General features: G+C 53.8%; 1 protein-coding gene across 3 annotated transcripts in view; it reads right to left on the reverse strand.

Annotated features, from left to right (window-relative positions):
* Positions 1 to 18,214, reverse strand: part of Tp73 (tumor protein p73) — an 84,275-nt gene that overhangs the window by 37,459 nt on the left and 28,602 nt on the right. For 2 of the 3 annotated variants that reach the window (NM_001108696.1, XM_039110454.2), the window contains exons 2-3: positions 9,365 to 9,448; positions 8,727 to 8,847 (exon numbers count right to left, since the gene is read on the reverse strand). In NM_001108696.1, coding sequence (NP_001102166.1) covers positions 8,727 to 8,847; positions 9,365 to 9,448 — 205 coding nt within the window. Of the gene's footprint in view, positions 1 to 3,304; positions 3,564 to 8,726; positions 8,848 to 9,364; positions 9,449 to 18,214 lie in introns of those variants that run through there. The other variant, XM_039110455.2, reaches the window with a different exon arrangement.

Genomic DNA, 18,214 nt, shown 5'->3' on the forward strand with positions numbered 1-18,214 from the left:
ACATGCAAGAGAACTGGAAACTGACAAAGGAGCTAAGCGTTTAGGGCTGTGTCAGAAGTGTCAGCTGCAGCCTCTCCCATCTAGGAGGCCCAGCTCCAGTGGCCTCGACTCCTTCCGGCTCTGTAAATGGGCTCAGTGTTTGCAGGAGTTCCCAGCCAATCCCACACTGTGTCAGGGATGGACTCAAGCAGTCATCACTTGGCCAAAGACTCTTTAGTCCTCAGAGGGGGGAGGAGGGGAGAGGGAGGGTCACAGGAGCAAGAGCACATGCCCAGTTCTCTCAGCCAGCTTCTCTGTACCTCCACTGACATATAAAGGGCTGGCACAGTCGTAGCCAGAGGTCATGTGACAGCTCATCTCTGTGGTCTGAATGGGTATGAGAGTAACTACTATCCTGCTTACAGAGAAGGGAACTGTCTCAGCACGTGGCCTCACTCCCTCAAAGCCTCAGCTAGTGGGCACCAGAGATAAAGCCCGAACCTATACACTGAGCCCCCAAACCAAGATAGGGTACACTTGTGAGAAAATCTGTCCAGGGATAAGGTGGCATCCTGAAAATCAGTCCAGTCTCCAAAGCCAGCTCTTGCCCGTGGGCTCCCAAGAGGTGGCTGCAAATTGCAGGGACAACAAAGGTGTGGCAGAGCAACATACGGCGAGGGCTCGGTCCACACTGGATTTAATATTCTCTGAGTGAGAGGCTGCTCTTTCCTACACGAGCCTCTCACAAAGAAATGGGGAAACCGAGTCACCTACCCAGTTAGGATGATGGCTCAGCCCAGCCCCCAGAGGAAGAAGCTTGGAGCCCCAGTAAACCCGAGCTGCATTGCTACACCGGGCCAAACGCATAGGAAGCACATGGTGAAGCAATAAAGGGAAAACCACAGAGTCCCTGCTCCAAGAAGAAACAGCAGGGGCTGGGGAGATGGCTCAGTCGGTTACGTGCCTGCCACCAAAGAATAAGGAGCCTCATTTGATCCAAAAGACCCATGTAACAGACCAGACATGGTGATGTTTGCTTATAATTCTAGTGTTGGGAGGCAGAGACGGACAGACAGCCCAGTCTAGCGTCCTCAGCTTATAGCATACCCCAGGTGCAAGTGAGAGACTCAAAATACAAGGACAGCGCCTGGGGAGTGATACCCAAGGCTCACCTCTCGCCTACATTTGCACACACATACAAACACACACGCACACCACACGTGCATCCACACACATACAAACACACACACATATATAAACACCACATGTGTGCACATACACACATGCACACACACACATATATATAAACACATACCACACTCCAACCACATGCACACCCACATATAAATACATAACACACCACATCACACAAACCACATGCACACACACACACATACACACACACACACACACACACACCACTCACCACACCACACCACACCACACCATAATACACAAAGATATCATGACATGGTAGCCACCACTGGTTTTGAGACCTAGGGTGGCAGCACCAAGACCAGAGTCAGTGGCCGTCCTGGGGGCAGGTATCCATGTAGCTCTGGATATGACTCTCAGGAAGAGACACCCTGCAGAACCATGATTCAACCCACACTCAGTCTTTCCCATGGTTGGTACCTGCTTTGTAAGAGGAAAAGGGTACCAGAGTCCTCTGCCCTCAGGTTCCTAGACTAACCAGTTAGGGGTTCTGGATTCCCGACATGGCAGCCAGATGCCCTTGAGGTCAGTAAACTAACTACACAGCCCACAGGTGGGCATGGGAGTTGAAGGTTGTGCCCAAGGGAGCACATATCCAATATTTCATGTTGGTGCACAGATAAAGCAAAGATCACCTGGCTGAAGATGGATGGGGGAGGGGAGGACATCCTCTCCTTGGATTTCAGGTGTGAAGGTGGGGGGAGAGGTGGAATTGCATGTCTTGGAGCTATGCCAGTATGTCCCTCCTATGCACATGTACACACATGGGCACACATGCACCATGCACCACACACACACACACACTACATGCACACACATACACACACACACTACATGCACACACACCAAATGCCCATATACATACACACTACATGCACACACACATGCACACACACCACATGCATACATACCACATGCCCACATACATACACACCACATGCAACACACACACACCACATGCACACACACCAAATGCCCATATACATACACACATGCACACCACACACACACAAACACATACACTACATGCACACACACATGCACACACACCACATGCATACATACCACATGCCCACATACATACACACCGCATGCAACACACACACACACACACACACACACACACACACACACACACACACCTCTGCCATCGAAGGCTTCTTGCACAGTACAAGTGCCAATGATGCTACTCTCCCTGTTCTCCTAAAAGGGAAATAGCCTTGTGTGGGCACCTGTACCCAGGTGTTGTGGGCTGCCCTGATGCTGTCGTCTGTATTCTGATGTTAATTCTGCTTCCTCGAGATGGGGGCTGCCTGCTAAGAGCATCGGACCACGTAACTCAGGTGAGCTCATGTGATCCCTTTCCCCAATTTAACTGGTCAATAAAGGCTGCTCAGTTAGCAGCCTGGTGTCTGCCTGACCCCAGGGACCTGGCAAGTCTGGAAATGAGCCCAAGTCCCTTGGGCTCAGGCCAAGCACAGGCAGTGGCTCTTTCTATCCTTCTGTCCTTCGATTCTCTGCCAAGCTGGCTGTACCTGCTTGAAAGGAGCAACGGGGAGCCTTGGGTCTAGCCCGCTGCCTGTCTGTGCCATGGAGTTCACGCCCACATCAAGGAGAGCCCCTGGCTACCAGAAACGCCCCATCTATGCTGTCAAGTGAACAAATTCCCAGGTGAGGATGCTCTTGGCAGGGTGGGGCCGCTCCACACCAAAGCCCAAAGCAAAGGTGACCTCTTTGCAGAGTTCCTAGGACAGAATAGCTCAGGGACCCTGAGTGTGGCCAAAGCCACCAGCCTCCACATGCGTTTCAGAAGTAGCCAACCCAGGGGCTTGGGCAGCAGCTCTCCCACCCTGACCAGATGCCAGCCAAGCCTGGCATCCCACAGCCCACTTCCTGCTCAGCCAGTAGCTGCTGGTCCTCAAGAGCTACCCCAGGATGAACAGAACCAGAACCTGTCCACTCTCCAGCCTACCCAGTGCCTCTGGTCACCCAGCAGGCAGTCTAGAGAACGTCTCTCTGAATCCCAACCATGGCATTACCCTGCCGATCCCCCCTAGATGGATGGTATCGGGCCTCTAAGCAGACCCTATACCGGGCACGTCACACCTACCGTGGCAAGGTGTCTCATGGGGTCACCGACGTAAAGCATGGTAGACTCGTGGGGGTCTGCACACGCTGAGGAGCTGGTGTGCCGTGGGACGAGGCATGAGTCTGGGTGGCTAGGTGGGGTAGGGGCGGACTGGTGGCTTCCCAGTGGGGTGTACGGAGGGGTTGAGGCTCTGTGGCTAGGAAGGCAGGAGCCAGGGATGCTCAGAAGCGTGCGGGCTAAGAGTTGGCATCCTCGCCCTGCCCATCTCCCTTATTTCTGTCAACTGATTGCATCCAACAACAAACCGGGGCCCACCCCTTTATTTCTCATAACTATTCATCAGCACAGGGCAGGCCTCAGCTTGCCCGGAGATGTGTTGGACCGCACCAAGGAGGCTGAGCAGGGGGAGCAGGTGGGGATGCAGGGTCAGTGGCTGGCTTGGAGATCATACACTATCACCAGGTCCCTTCGAAGCTGCCACCCAGCGAAGTGCTCTGGGGGGCTGTGGCAGTCACCTACAAACGGCCTCTGCTCTAAAGCTTGAGCGGTCAGCCCTGGTCCTGGAGACCTTTGCAGCCAGGGTTGTGCCACCCTGAAGGAAGAGATGGTGCCGCCAGCCTTGGAGACCCAGGTGAGAGGACCTGCCTCCTCCCAGGGAACCGCAGACCCACAGGGACCACCCCAAGGTCTGAATAAAGGAAAGATGCACCGAGAACATGGCCAACTGCTAAAGGCCTGGAGTGGTGGTTGGAGCCAAAGAACCCGTAACACTGTCTTGCAGACAGCATTTTGTCCTGTCTCTAGCCAAGCCCAGGAAGCAGAGACATGGCCACTCTACCACAGAAAATTCCTTAAGGACCACCCGAGTACGCACCACAGCCATGGTGAACTTTGCACAGTCAGGGGCTCTTTATAAACATCTCCCTAGTGGGGGGCGGTGGATACCACTGCCCCTTGTTGGGGGGCATTTGAGAAGGGGGGCATTTGAGTTTCAGGTCTGGTCCACCCATGAAGTCTCACCTTCAGCGGTCTATGACAGAAACGTGTCCCGTGAAAAGGGGGCGTTTGGTGCTGAATTTCCAGGCCTCCTGGAAGAACAGCCTGAACCCCAGCACATTTAGAGTCTTAACAATGCTCAAGAAGAGGCAGGGATGGTGTGCAGACAGAGCCTCTGTCTAGCCCTTTCTTGCCAAGTTCTGAAACCACCTTCCTTCTACCTCTGCAGGGCAGTAACTGGGCTTGGTCTGAGGGCTGTGGCAGTGGCTGTAGACCCTGCTCAACGCTCTGGAATCCACGGAGGCAGCAAAGACTTCATACTGAGCCCTGCGCTGGTCTGAGAGGCCTGGTCATGGCTAGGGCTGCAGCACTTTGCTCCCACCTCAGCTGTGAGAGTTCTCCGGGAGCAGTCAGCAAGGAGGAGCCTCCGGTGCCACATGCACACAGAGAAGCAGGTGCTGAGGACCCTGACACTACCTGGGGGCACAGGCACTGCAGGCAGTCAGGTAGACCACTCGTAAGTCAGCTATGAACAATAAAGTCAGTTTCTAGTCTAATTTGCGGGGGGAGGGCAATCTTAGGAGAAACACCGTTCGGGGGTCTGTCTACAATAGAGAGACCAGGGTTATCTGCAGCCTCCCTCCATGGATTCTGAGGGCCAGGTTTATAAACTCCCACCTCAGTAGATGTGGCCAGGCTGCTCCAGAGAACCCGAAAGAGATGGCCTTCGGTTTCCAGATTGGGGTTTGAGGAACTGTCCCCCTCAGTTGCTCTGAATCCTCATCGATAAACGGTCATGTTGGTTTTACAAATACCTCGAGGAAACCATGAAGGGAAGGACTAAGGCTGGAACTGACTGACATCTTACTACCAGAGGAAGCATCTGACCTGAGAGTCTGTCAGCCTTGAGGGAAGGCCTGGCCAGGGAAAGGGCTGTCCAGCACGGAGCTCTCCTCTCCGCTGGCATTCTCTCTACAACGCATGCTCAAGAGACAGGTGCCCGAGTCTGGTGTGTTGATTCAGGAGCAGACACACCATCTCCTGTCCCTGCCAGTGACTTTGTGCCTCTTCCCCTGGACCTTGGAGTTAGGGAGAGGAATGGGCTCTCGGTGAGGCTCTGTAACTGGGGGGTCACCTGCACACCTATGACCCCGTTACCACCAAAGCTTGCCAAGGTAAGGGTGGCCAGAAACCACCAGAAGTGGTGGGTGAACTGGGGGTCCCCAAGTTTGCCCTACCTTTCCCTCGCTGTAAATTCTCCCTGCCAAGGTCTGACCTACCCGCCCCCAAGGATGCATACCCAGGGCCCATGCGTGTCCTTCTCTTGGACAGGAGAGAGATGCCCCCTTCCTTGAAGCCAGCAAGGCTTCCTCGGGTGCCCCTTGGGGTCTCGGGGCATCTACTCTCCTGGCTCAGCCTCCCGCAGGCCACAGGGAGATCAGCACATTAGCTCCCGCCTAGCCAGCTGCAGCACCACCTTAGCCCTCCGTGTCCCATCTGTTCGCAACAGCTGCTGTCAGAGAAAGGCGCCAGAAACAGCGGGAAGGGGGCGCCTGCGGGGGAGGGGGATGTGGAGAGGTGGGAAAAGGCAGTGATCCTGCTGCCACGCCCAGGGCACGCGCCTCCCTTTCCCCTTTACTCTGATGAGCAACAGTTCTCTGTCCCTTTCCTGCAATCGAAGAGCTGGGCGAGCCTCTGGCTCTTGGTGTCCACTTCATGTGGTCCACGGAGAACCAGGGAAGCAGAGAGAAAGGACTGAGGGTGGGAAATGGGATTTCTGCCCCCCAGGTCAAGCCCCTGCTGCCCCTGCTGCCCCTGCTGCCCCTGCTGCCCCTGGGCACACAGTTGGTGCTTACAATGGGAACTTTGCCCTCCACTCAATCTCCCATACCCTAAAACAACGATGGACCCTGTAGGTCCCCAAACCACTCCCACAATCTGCACCCCAAACTGCCATTTCCATAGCTGCCTCCATCCCTGGACCCAAAGATGACAGCTAGGTGCTTCATCACCAGCCACCTCGCCTTGCTCTGAGAGCATACTCCCTGCAGGGTTGCCCCCTTTCCTCTGTGATCCTGATGAGCTGTAATCAGTCGTGTGATTTATGAGATCAAACTTCAGCAACCTCATTTCATGGTGTGCGATATCTAGCGCTCCCTGCATTCCCCTGCCCACCTGCTCCCTAGCTTCCTGCAGCCCCTGCAGTTCCCCCACTGTCCCCTGCAGGCCCTGCAGGCCCCCCGCCCTTGCCCTCAGTTTCCTGCAGTCCGGATGAGCTGTGGAACTTTGCATCCACACAGCCCTAGTTATCTCTGAGCCTTGATGTTTGCCATCAGGGCTGCTGGGAGTTCTGAACATACAGGAAGCTGTTGAGCTGTTGAGCAGTAGCTGTGTCTTGAAAGAGCTGGGCATGAGGGCCAGGTGAACCCTGCAGAAGCAAGGCCAGGAAGTCCTAGTTCCAGGGAATTCCCACTTCTAGGAGCTGAGCTGTGCACCCAGGAATTCCATCCATGACTTTACTGCAAGGCATGTTGCAACCTGAGAAAGCGGGCCCCTCGTTTGCGGAGGTGTTGAGCTCCACCCGTGTTACCCCTGCTAGGAGCAGCATGTCCCAGCAGGTGAGAGCTCAGAGCACCACCAGCATATTTACATTGGGCATCTTCGGGGCCTGGGTGGGTACCACATCCCTAGCCTCAGGGGCCAGGGACTGTTCCCTGCTTCTCCCTTCAGTCACAGTGAGGTCTCTGAGCACTCTGCCCTCCCAGGGCTGGGTAACTTAAACCGGGGGAGGCAGCTTCCAGAACTCCTGAGGCAGGCTTCTTTCTGTAAGGCCCTCCCTCCCTGGAGCCTGGTAGCCATCTCTTGTCCCTCTAGACTGGAGGGCACACGTTTCCTAGATGAAGAGTGTCAGAATCATGTCTCTAAGGAGTGGCAGACAGGATGAGGGACCAACCTCACCATGCCGCGGGGCCATTCTCTTCCCCAAGCCCCTGTCTCTCCTTCCAAAGCATCTGCCTCAGTTTCCTTGCCTGTAAAATGGACACCCACCGGCATTGAATGAAAATGAACAGCCGGCTACTCTGGGACAGGCTTCTGAGCTGGCAGAGATCAGGGCTGGACAGCCAGAGCTCAGAGAAGTGGGTATCACCAGGATGACACCTGATAGAACCCCTACCCCCTGGGGCTGGCACTGTAGGAGGGAGTCTTCACCCAGTTCCACAGGGGATCAGTAGGCTCTCTGTCCAACCTGCCACCTCTATAGAGAGAGGGGAGCAAGGGCATAGTGCCTCCTGCCTCTTCGGCCTTGCTGTACTCTCATGCTTGCAACTGGAGCCCCATGGGCCTCTTGTTCACTGATGCCCAAGGTAACCAGGCTTGCCCCTCCAAGCAGGGTCTAGCCTCACACTCACTCTGCTGCCCTCTAGAGTGCCTGGCCCTCTAGCACATGGCCCATCAAGTGCTAGTGGGAGGAAGGCTGCACTGGAGACACGCTCGGCTATCCGGTGCCTCTGCGGCTGACATGTGCCAACTCGGTCTGGGCTTTGCTTTTCCTTAATGTGCTTGCGGGGTTCCTCCAACAAGTCCCCGCCTAACACTTTCCCAGCCCTCTTGCCTGTGGGATCCCAGCACCTTGGTGATCCAGTAGGAGAGGATGCTGAGGACAGAAGGCCTCAAGGAGTTTCCTAGGGAGCAGAGGTCTTCACGCATCCCTTGCATGCAGCAGCCACCTTCCTCCAGCTCTGGGCACCACCAGGGCTCATCAGTGGTAGCCAGAGAGCAAGGCAGGAGCAGAATCCCACAGCTACTGAGTCTCACCTTCTTGCCAAGAGGAGACAAATTCCAAAGGCTGGATGCTTGGCATCCCTCTTGGTCCCAGGAAAGAGCCCACAAGATGGGGAGTGGAACCACCGTCCCCATTGGCCACATCTTCCTCTTCGAATATAAAGAGCCTGCCCCAGTGCCCTCCATCTTGACCGGGTCCAGAGGTAGATATAGGGACATGGGCCAGTTAGAAAGATAGAAACAGTAAGCAAGCATACTCAGACCAACACAAAGACGTTTTTCTGGGCCAAGGACAAAGAGGGGTTCCCTCTCCACAGGGCTTCAAGATGTTAGACAATCCCAATTCCTTTCTCTCTGAGGGCTGGGGCTGCCTAAGAGCAAAGGTATCCCAGGAACGAAACCAGAGAGACAAGCGGGCAAAAGAGGAGGTGGCCGCAGGGAAACACCTGGATCCAGCCATGCCTGAAGCTCCGCCTGCCACTGGGCCCAAGCATGCTTGAGTCCAGTCTTACCTAGGAGTTGACAGCAACACAAGCCCATTATATATTTCCTCCTTTATAATTTGAAGTGTCCTGACGGACCCAGGGTGGGCTACCCAACCCACCTAAGAAGAGCCAACCCGAATTTATTACCGATGTCCGTTCTTTAGCACAGCCCCACTCACCATGACGGAGGAGGTCATGCCTTGCAGGTGGAAGACATCCATGTTGGACTCCTCGCTGCCCGTTGCCTCGCTATTCCCTTGGCTGGGCTGGGGAAGGTCAAAGTAGGTACTGTCTGGCTCCCTGTGTGTGTGGGAAGGACACTGGATGTTAGCGTCTGCTCTAGAATCCCTGTGCTCCTCTGGCTCAGGACACCAGGATACCCCATGGCTCCTAATAGCATGTGTGTGTCCCAGGAGATAAATCATATGTTCTTGGCCTTCTTTTTTTTTTTTTTTTGGTTCTTTTTTTCGGAGCTGGGGACCGAACCCAGGGCCTTGTGCTTCCTAGGCAAGCGCTCTACCACTGAGCTAAATCCCCAACCCTGTTCTCGGCCTTCTGAAACTTTCCTACCTGGCCCCCACAATCCCCACCAGCCCTCCGCTTGCCCCTCAAGCCTGATCGTACTGGGAAGAAAATGTGTTATATACGCGGTCTCTGTGCCCACAGCCCTCTAGAGAACTGGTCAGAGGACAGGCCAGGACTGTGAGTCACATGCACCCAGGACAAGGTGCTGCCACCCTAGCAGACCCCTCTTCCAACCTATTCCAAGCCAGCCAAGGCCAACCAAGCCCAGCAAGGCAGAGTTCTCCATACTCACAGAGAACTCCACAGGTGCTCGAAGGTGGAGGAGGAAGAGGAGGAGGAAGAGGACTGGGCCATCTCCCCGACGCCGTTGCTCATTCTGGAGGAAGAGGGAGGAAACTGTGAGCATCCAGGAGTCCCACCTCCTGCCTTCCTCAGTACCAGGAGAGCCAAGTGGAAGGAGCTGCCTACGATGGTGCGAGGAGACCCCAGCGTTAAGTCCTCCCACCCACACTGCCCCCTCTTCCCGAGTCCCTTCCTCTTCTCTGCCTCACTCTCTTCTCTTCCTCCCTACCATCCCCCACCCCCACCCCACCCCCAAGCAGCCCGTCCTCTGGTCCAGGAAGTGAGACTGAGGCAAGCTGGGTTTTAGAGATGCCATTCCTGGATTCTGCCGCCAGAAAACCGGTAACAAGGGCATGCGCCCAAACACTGCACGGATGCTGTTGGGAGAGTGAATTTAGTCTCCATGGTCTTGGATCAGTTTTTTGCAAGAATGAGCCATGACTGACACCACCGTGTCCTGAGCCTACAGGGATGGCCAGAGTTAGGTCAAGCCAGGTGTTGGTTTGGTGCCAGAGGAAGTCTGTGCCTTGTCGCCTGGACTTCGAGACAGCTCAGACTTCATCAGTTCCTCTTAATAAGAGCGTGTGTGGGGCGCCCCCTGCTGGAGCCAGGCCTGTATCGCAAACACGAGCAGGGTACCGTGGGACTCAGGACCCCAGGGATCTCACCCTGCAGGGTCTAAGGACAAGGTCCTAGGACTGTTGCCTGGGAGTCGCCCCAATCAATCACCTCTGGATGGTCTCTCAAAGGAGATAAAGGGGAGCAGAGTCACTTTGTCCCCAGTTAGTACCTCAGCCTCTTTCCCCACAATTTCCCACACGGAGGCTCCGCCCACTCACAGCCACCCTGGAGGAGGGGGCAGGGTAAGGGCACTCTGGCAGAGTAAGTTTCATCCTTGTGGGAGGGTGGGGCAGGGAAACCCCAGCCCACCTGCCCACAGCTGAGGAGCAGCTCCCTGGGGCAGCCTCCTAAGCCCTAGGAACCAGCTCTGCCCAGCCCCGCGCTGCCAAGCAGGCAGGTCCAGACTTGCCCAGGGCTGGCAGGGCAGATCCGTCGCTTTTGTCTGACCCCAGGCAGGCATCTGCTCATAGCGGTTTGTGGCACACATCTAGAGATGGCACGTGCCAGGCCACGGGTGCTCAGAGAAGTGCCACAAGCTAGGGTGGCCCGTCATAGGGGTCAGTCAGCAAGGGATGTTGACACAGAACAAGTATCCTGTACATGTCACAGTCCCTCACTCAGAAGACAGGCTCAGAGGCCTTAAGTGCCTTGACCAAGGCCACATCAGTATAAGCCCAGGAATTAACAGATAATTTATGCTCTTCTCCAGCAATAAGGATCCACTTTCCCCACCTCCCATTCGTCACAATAATGAAGATTTGGACAAGCCATTGGCCAACCAGCATGGGCAGGCAGAGTGGGATGGCCATCTTAGAAGTCCTGTCCCAGGGGCCACTTGGTCCCTTTCTCCCTTTTACACAGACTATGCCAAACTCTGTAAGGGCAAGGACATGGCTCATGTCACATAGTGGACAGACCCCCAGGTCCCTTTCACAGTGACATTATTCACTTTCACCAGACGGGGTGGGGGTGGGGGACTGGGAATTCGTCAGAAGAGGAGCTGCCAGACACGATATGACCCAGATGTGTTAGGTGGCATTTTGACCGTGACCAGGAACAAACTGCTGATTCAAAACAGCACAATAGAGACACATTGCGAAAACCGGGCTGAACTACCTAGTGCCCAAGCAACAGGTACGGAACAGAACTCCAAAGGGAGTTGAAGGCAGGTTGGGGATGCCAGCCTGGCATGGTACAGCAGCAAGCCAGGGCTCACAGGGCCCGGGTTTCTTCTGGGGATTAAATAGGCTGGGATGGAATAAACTGTGCTGTGCGGCAAGGTAAACTCGGAGGTCGGTCGCTGCACTTCAAGCTTTGTTTGGAAGCCAGCAGTGGTGTAGACTTGCAATCCCAGCCGTCGTGGGGCTGAGTCAGGAGCATCGGCTCAAGATCAGCCTGAACTAGGTGAGACCTCGCCTCCAAAAACAACAGTAATAATACTTTTAAAATAAAACGCTAATTATATGTTAGGAGAATTTCAGGGCATTCCTTACATTTTTTACCTAATTGCATTGATGATTGGTTGATTGATGATTGATGGTGTGGTGTGTGTGTGTGTATACCATGGTATGAGTGTGGAGATCAGAGGACAGTTGTGAGGAGTGGATTCTCTCCTTCCACGACATGGGGTTCAGGCATCCAACTCAGGTCATCGGGCTCAGCAGCAAGCACCCTTACCCACACTGAGCCATTTCCCTGGCCCATACTTTTTTTTTAATTAAAAAGTGTGTGTGGGGGGGGGGGCTGGGGATTTAGCTCAGTGGTAGAGCGCTTACCTAGGAAGCGCAAGGCCCTGGGTTCGGTCCCCAGCTCCGAAAAAAAAAAGAACCAAAAAAAAAAGTGTGTATTTGAGAGAGAGAGAGAGAGAGAGAGAGAGAGAGAGAGAGAGAGAGAGAGAGGGAGAGGGAGAGGGAGAGGGAGAGGGAGAGGGAGAGGGAGAGGGAGAGGGAGAGAGAGAGAGAGAGAGAGAGAGAGAGAGAGAGAGCGCTCTGTGGCAGCCCCTGGAATGGATGGCAGTCCTGCTGTGATCACACTGCCTGAGATGGTCTCCCAAGTTCCCTTGCCACCACTGATGTTCTCAGGGTGGGAAGGGACACTTTGAGACTCCCTGTCAGGTTGAGGACTCCAAGCACACGCTCCTCAAAGGTCCCATCATAGATGTGGCCTAGGAAGATAGCCGCAAGAGCTTTGGCTTAGACTGGAGTCTGGGTGTCACAGTACAGGATGTTCCAGGAGCACCCTGCTGGTAATTCCACCTGTGTTGACACCCATGATGGCTTGCCACCCCAATGCCAGGCCTATCTGAAGATGGCCAGTCGACTGAGGAAGCAAGGGAGGATATGGGTCCTTCTCTCTTCATGCCTTGTGTCAGCTCAAGCAAAAGGAGATGACGGGGACCACACTGAAAAACTGGCAGGTGCCCAGTGCCTGGAAATGGAGTGGGAGGCAGGGAGGGGCTATTTGCAGGCACCAGACTCACAGGAGCTCAGCAGATTTTGCAGCTCTGCCCCAAGACCCCTTGCCGAGTCTTTTGCTTCCCATACCTTCTGCCTAACAGGTCCTCCTGCATCCACACAAGGAAGGAGCATCCAACCAAACCTCCCATGCTTAAGATTGAACCCCGACGTGCTTGCCATGGACACGGGCCCTGCTCACCCTCCTATCCTGCCCCTCCCTGGTTGCTATGGTCCTGACAAACTCAATGGGGTGCACACGGGCCACTGGCTAGTATTTGGCTCTGTCCTTCTGTCCCTTCAACTGGGACATGCCTTCTTGCCCTTGTCCTCGAATGGTCTTTCCCGGCATCTAGCTCTGAACTCAGAGAGCACCACACCCTCAGGGAGGCCACCTCTACCACCCAGACGTGTCACCCTTTCCTCTTTTTCTACAAAATTTCCACACCCAGGAATCCAGCCTTACTATATTACAAAGTTATAGCTCCTCTCTTCAGAGAGACAGAGAGGGAAAGAGAGAAGGAGGGAGGGAGAGACAAAGAGAGAGAGAGAGAGAGAGAGAGAGAGAGAGAGAGAGAGAGAGAGAGATGAAGAACCAGAGTCAGGGGCAGAGACCAGATAGTTGGATAGATAGATAGACAGACAGATAGATGATAGAGAGACAGACATACGATAGATAGAGGCAGGGGCGCAGAGGCAAGATAGATGAATGAATAGATAGATAGATAGATAGATAGATAGATGATATATAGATGTAGATAGATGATAAATGTGGGATGATGTCACACGTGAGGCAGGTACAAGATAGAACGAGGCCTGTCATTGGACGAGAAGGAAGGATGGGTGGGGGAAAAGTTTGAGGGAAGGGGAGGAGACTGGAACGGAAAGGAGCAAGGGACAGGAGGGACAGAGAGAAGCCACAGGGGAGAGAACATGGAAGCTGACGTTAAGATTCCACTCTGTGTATTTACAGGTTGTTATGAATGTTCTTAAGGGATGGTTGTGTACAGGGTTTTTATGTTTAGGTGGGCAGTTATATCTTATCAACTGGATCAGAGGTCATTGTGTTGTGTGTTCTTTCATGCGGAGAATTGAATTTGGGAGAGTTTTGTGGGACGCCACGGAGTTGGGATGTGTGTTTCTGGCATGGAAACCTGCCTTGGGAACTAGATAGGTAGAGAGATTGCTGCCAGCTCAGAGAGAGGCCTTCAGCAGAGTGATATGGGATGGAGCAGAATAATTGTACAACGATAGATAGATAGATAGATAGATAGATAGATAGATAGATAGATAGATGTTAGATAAATGATAGATAGATGATAGACTGATAGATGATAGATAGATAACAGATAGATAGATAGATGTTAGATAAATGATAGATAGATAACAGATAGACTAATAGATGATAGGTAGATAACAGATAGATAGATAGATAGATAGATAGATAGATAGATAGATAGATAGATAGATAGAGTGATGGTTTGCATATGCTTGGCCAGGGAGTGGCACTATTAGGAGGTGTGGTCTTGGAGGAAGTATGTCACTGTGGAGGTGGGCTTGGAGACCCTCCTAGCTGCCTGGGGGTGCTCAGTCTGTTCCTGGCTTCCTTCAGGTGAAGATAATAGAACTCTCAGCTCCTCCTGCACCATGCCTGCCTGGATGCTGCTATGCTGCCATGTTCCCACCTTGATGATAATGGACTGAACCTCTGAACCTGTAAGCCAGCCCCAGTTAAATGTTGCCCTTTATAAAACTTACACTGGGGGTTGGGGATTTAGCTCAGAGGTAGAGCGCTTGCCTAGTGAGCGCAAGGCCCTGGGTTCGGTCCCCAGCTCCGAAAAAAAGAAAAAGAAAAAAAAAAAACTTACACTGGTCATGGTGTCTGTTCACAGCAATAAGACCCTAACTAAGACAGACAGACAGACAGACAGATCGAACACACTCTGAGATATCTGCCCTCTCAGGGTTCGGATTTGGTGAGGGACATCAAGGACTCCTGAGCTCTCTGGAGCTCTCTGGTCAGGACACGCCATTGGTTACTGTTGGTTACCGCCTGATAGAGGGCACCAGCTATACCTTCAAAGCTAACACCACATAGTTCCCATAGTTCTTGTTGTTCACAGCGCCTTCTCACTGACCCTCAGATCCGGCAAAGCCTGCTTCCTGCCACGGCCAGTTTTGGCTTCTGCATTTCCCCGTGCTCCTGCCTGCTAAGGTGGTGCTCCCTGCTCAGCCAGGTCTGCCTTTTCTTCTCCTCAACCCAACCCAGAGGGCAGTGCTGGCTTCTGCTGCCACCACTAGGAGTGTTTGCTGCTGGCCACTGCAGGAGCCAATCAAAGGGGGCCCTGGACTCAGGTATGTGTGACCTCAGGGTGAGAGGGTCATCAGAAACTGCACTTCAGTAAATCAATTCTAGAACTCTAGGTCCTCTTCAATGAATCTACATCCCTCAATACAGATGCATGGGAAGGTCAGAGGTCCACATTGTGTCTTCCTCTAGCTCTCTCCACCCTACTTTTTCTTCACTTGTGTGTGTGTGTGTGTGTGTGTGTGTGTGTGTGTGATGTGATATTTACCAGTATGTATGTATGTTTGTATACCACAAGTGTGCTCCTTGTGGCCTCCTGCAGAGAGGCCAGAAAAGGCTAGGTCCCCTGAGACTACAGTTATGGATGGTTATGAGTCATAAATGGGCCCTGGGAATCAAACCTGAGTTCTCTGGAAGAGCAGCCAGTGCTCTTAACTGCTGGGTCATCTCTCCAGGCCCTCCACCTTGTTTTTTTGAGGTAGAGTTGCCTGCTGAACCTGGAACTCACAGATTCAACCGGACTGGATGGTCAGCAGGCTCCCACAGTTCTCCTGTCTCTGTGTCTGCATGACAAATACTTTACCACCTGAGCCCTCTCCATAGGGCACACGTGCCTTAGCTGAGAGATGTGTTCGCCAGAAGAACGAGACCTGGGCACCACAGGAACAGATTACGTACGCATGGAAAGTCACTAGAAACATCAAGTCGTGATGGCAAAGAGGCCAGTTTTGAGAAACTGTCAGAGGTTATGAACAAAATCAGTGTTGGGAAGCACAGATGTAAAAAAAAAAAAAAACTACATCGTGCATGTGTGCATGCGTGTGCGTGCAGGTGCACACCTCAGAGGTCACAGGGCAGCTTCCGGGAATCAGTCAGTTTTCCCCTCCCACTCTGTAAGTCCCAGGGATCAAACTTGAGTTTTCAGAACTGGTAGCAAGCCTCTTCACCCACTGAGCCATCTCACTGGCCCTGGGATTGTATATTTTTTTAATGAAGACTTGAGGTTTTCTAGAGAGAACACACGTCCACTGTGGCGGGGAGAGGCACTGAAGGTCCAGGATCGGCAGAGGGAGGCTTTGGGGAGAAATACCAAGGAGGCCTGGTCCACTGTGTCAGAAGCTCTGACAGCAGCCAGGCTGTGGGCACGGCTGGGATATGGGCTGCCTCTGGCCCTGCCCTAGCCTTGCCTCCACCTCCATCAAAGACTCAGATGAGCTCCTCCCTTTGCTGAGCTGGATCTCTTCCAGGCCTGGCAGTGCCTACACCATGAAGCAGGACCACAGCAAGCTACCAAAGACACTCTGTGCCAAACTCAGACCTGCTGTGCCCCAAGGGGTCCCAACAAGTGTGTGGGTCGGTGGGGGGCGGGTACATCAGTCAGGCCTGTGGTGCCAGGATACACAGAAGAGAGTAAGGCTGTAAGTAGGAAGCAACACTCATGGATGGTGGATGCTCACGGAGCCAAGGACAGGCCTCCCCACTGTGCTCCGGCAGCTCCGACTGAACTTGTGCCCCGTGGACATTTACATCTGCTGGAAACAGTTCCACCACTCACGACTGCGTGGTGGAAGACCTCCCTGACCTCCACAGAGACAGCCCAGAGATGCTAACTAGATTCCCAGCAGCGGCCTAGCTGGGCTCCCTCCCCCCAGCCAGTTCAGAGATGAGTAAACTATGTTTGAGACCCAAGGGACTTGCCCGAATAATTCGGAATTTCAGCTAGGGCTCAGCTGAATCAGGTTTCGCCTCTGGCCCCTGAGAAGTCTCTGATTCTCCCATTACCTCACCCTGCCCACGAGCACCGTTTCAATGTCCTAGCAAGAACTACTACTCTCAGAACCTCCAGCCTGGGCCCAGCTCAGGGATCTCCCAAACATCCCCGTCACCATGGCCTTGATACACCATGGCCTTGATACACGCGACTTCTGTGTTTGGCTCTCCCAGCTCCCCTCTCCCGTCACTGTCCTTAAAAGCCAGAGGCGGTGGCGGATCCTCAAGAAAGCCTTTGTCTTAGCCAGCTCTGAGTCTGAGCCTTCCTTCCCCAAACCCTGTCACCTGACTGGAGGTAGGGACGCAGATGTCACTTGGCCATAGAGAACACCTCGGTCACGTAAGGCGGGGGCCTCCTTTCTCGCTACCCCCACTCCCCACCCCCTCTTATCCCTGCTTAGCCCCAGCCTCACAACCACCTATGATATACTAGATGCCCAGAACCATCCTGTGCCTGACTGGAAGGGGTACCCCACCCATGGGGGTGCACTGCTTTCTAGGAGCCCGATACCCACCCTTCTTAATGGAAACTAAAGCAAGGCTGTCCACATGTAGCCCAGACACGGGAGAGGCAGGACCTTCAGCAGCATGACACTGGGCCTCCTGGCTACGGCAGGGGCCTTCTTCAGGTCAGCAGGGAAATCCCCAGAAACTCTCCCAGCCTGGTATGACTACATGACCTCGAGGATACTGTGGTTTGTCTCCGCCCCCATCCCAGCTAGTAGTTTGTTCCAGTGGACAGGAGAATTGAAGTCAGAAGTCCCTGTGGTGACCACAGGAGGGGCCCTCTGGGCCCATTTCAATCACTGTGTGACTTTTCCTCCAGGGGACACAGGAGATCCTCATGTGGGCAGAGGGCCGGTGTCAGGCTCAGGGACATGGCCAGGGAGCTTTTTTTTTTCCCTGAAATGGCATTATTTCTGGGCAGTGTCACAGACACAAGACTCAGAACATCAAGAACCTGGCCACCTAGGGGCCTTGATCCCAGAAGCCTGTTTCCCTAGAGCCGCCTCCAGAAGAGGAGGCTGTGCAGAGACTGGGGTCCCACCTGATACAGACAGAAGTACCTCCCTCCTCAAGGCTGGTACAGCAACCATCTTGGTCCTGACCCACCTGAAAACTGGCTGAACCCCTGCCCTTACTCACCTCACAAGAGAATCCCAACCTTTAGCTGGGCACTTTGGCCCCTGGCCAGGTGAGGGAGGCCCTGGATGTCCAGATAGCAACTGTCGCCTCTCCCCAAGCTGGAGGAGCCAAGCAGTGGTGAAGGAAGATAAATTTAGCTGCCCCGTGTGGGGCAGGGTGTGCTATGTGAAGCATTAGGCAGCTGCCTTCTCTTGCCTGGGCTCAGGCCGTCAGCCAGGGAATGGAAACCGGGCTAGAGGAAGACTAGCCCTCATCCCTCAGGTCACCCAGCATTCCCTGCACTTCTTGAAGGAGACAATAGTTGGCCAAACTTCCCATCCATGCTAAGTCACCTGGCACCACGTGGGAACTCAGACAAGACCAAACAAAATGAACGCTGCAGCGTGCTGACCCCCGCACCCCCACCCGAGCAGCACGAACTCCTCGACGTACAGAGTGAGTGAATAGTGAATCCTGAATCCTATTTGCTCATGCGAGGCACACAATTGTCTATCTACTCTTC

Source organism: Rattus norvegicus, chromosome 5 (genome assembly GCF_036323735.1).
Source record: "Rattus norvegicus strain BN/NHsdMcwi chromosome 5, GRCr8, whole genome shotgun sequence".
Taxonomy (NCBI): Eukaryota; Metazoa; Chordata; class Mammalia; order Rodentia; family Muridae; genus Rattus; species Rattus norvegicus.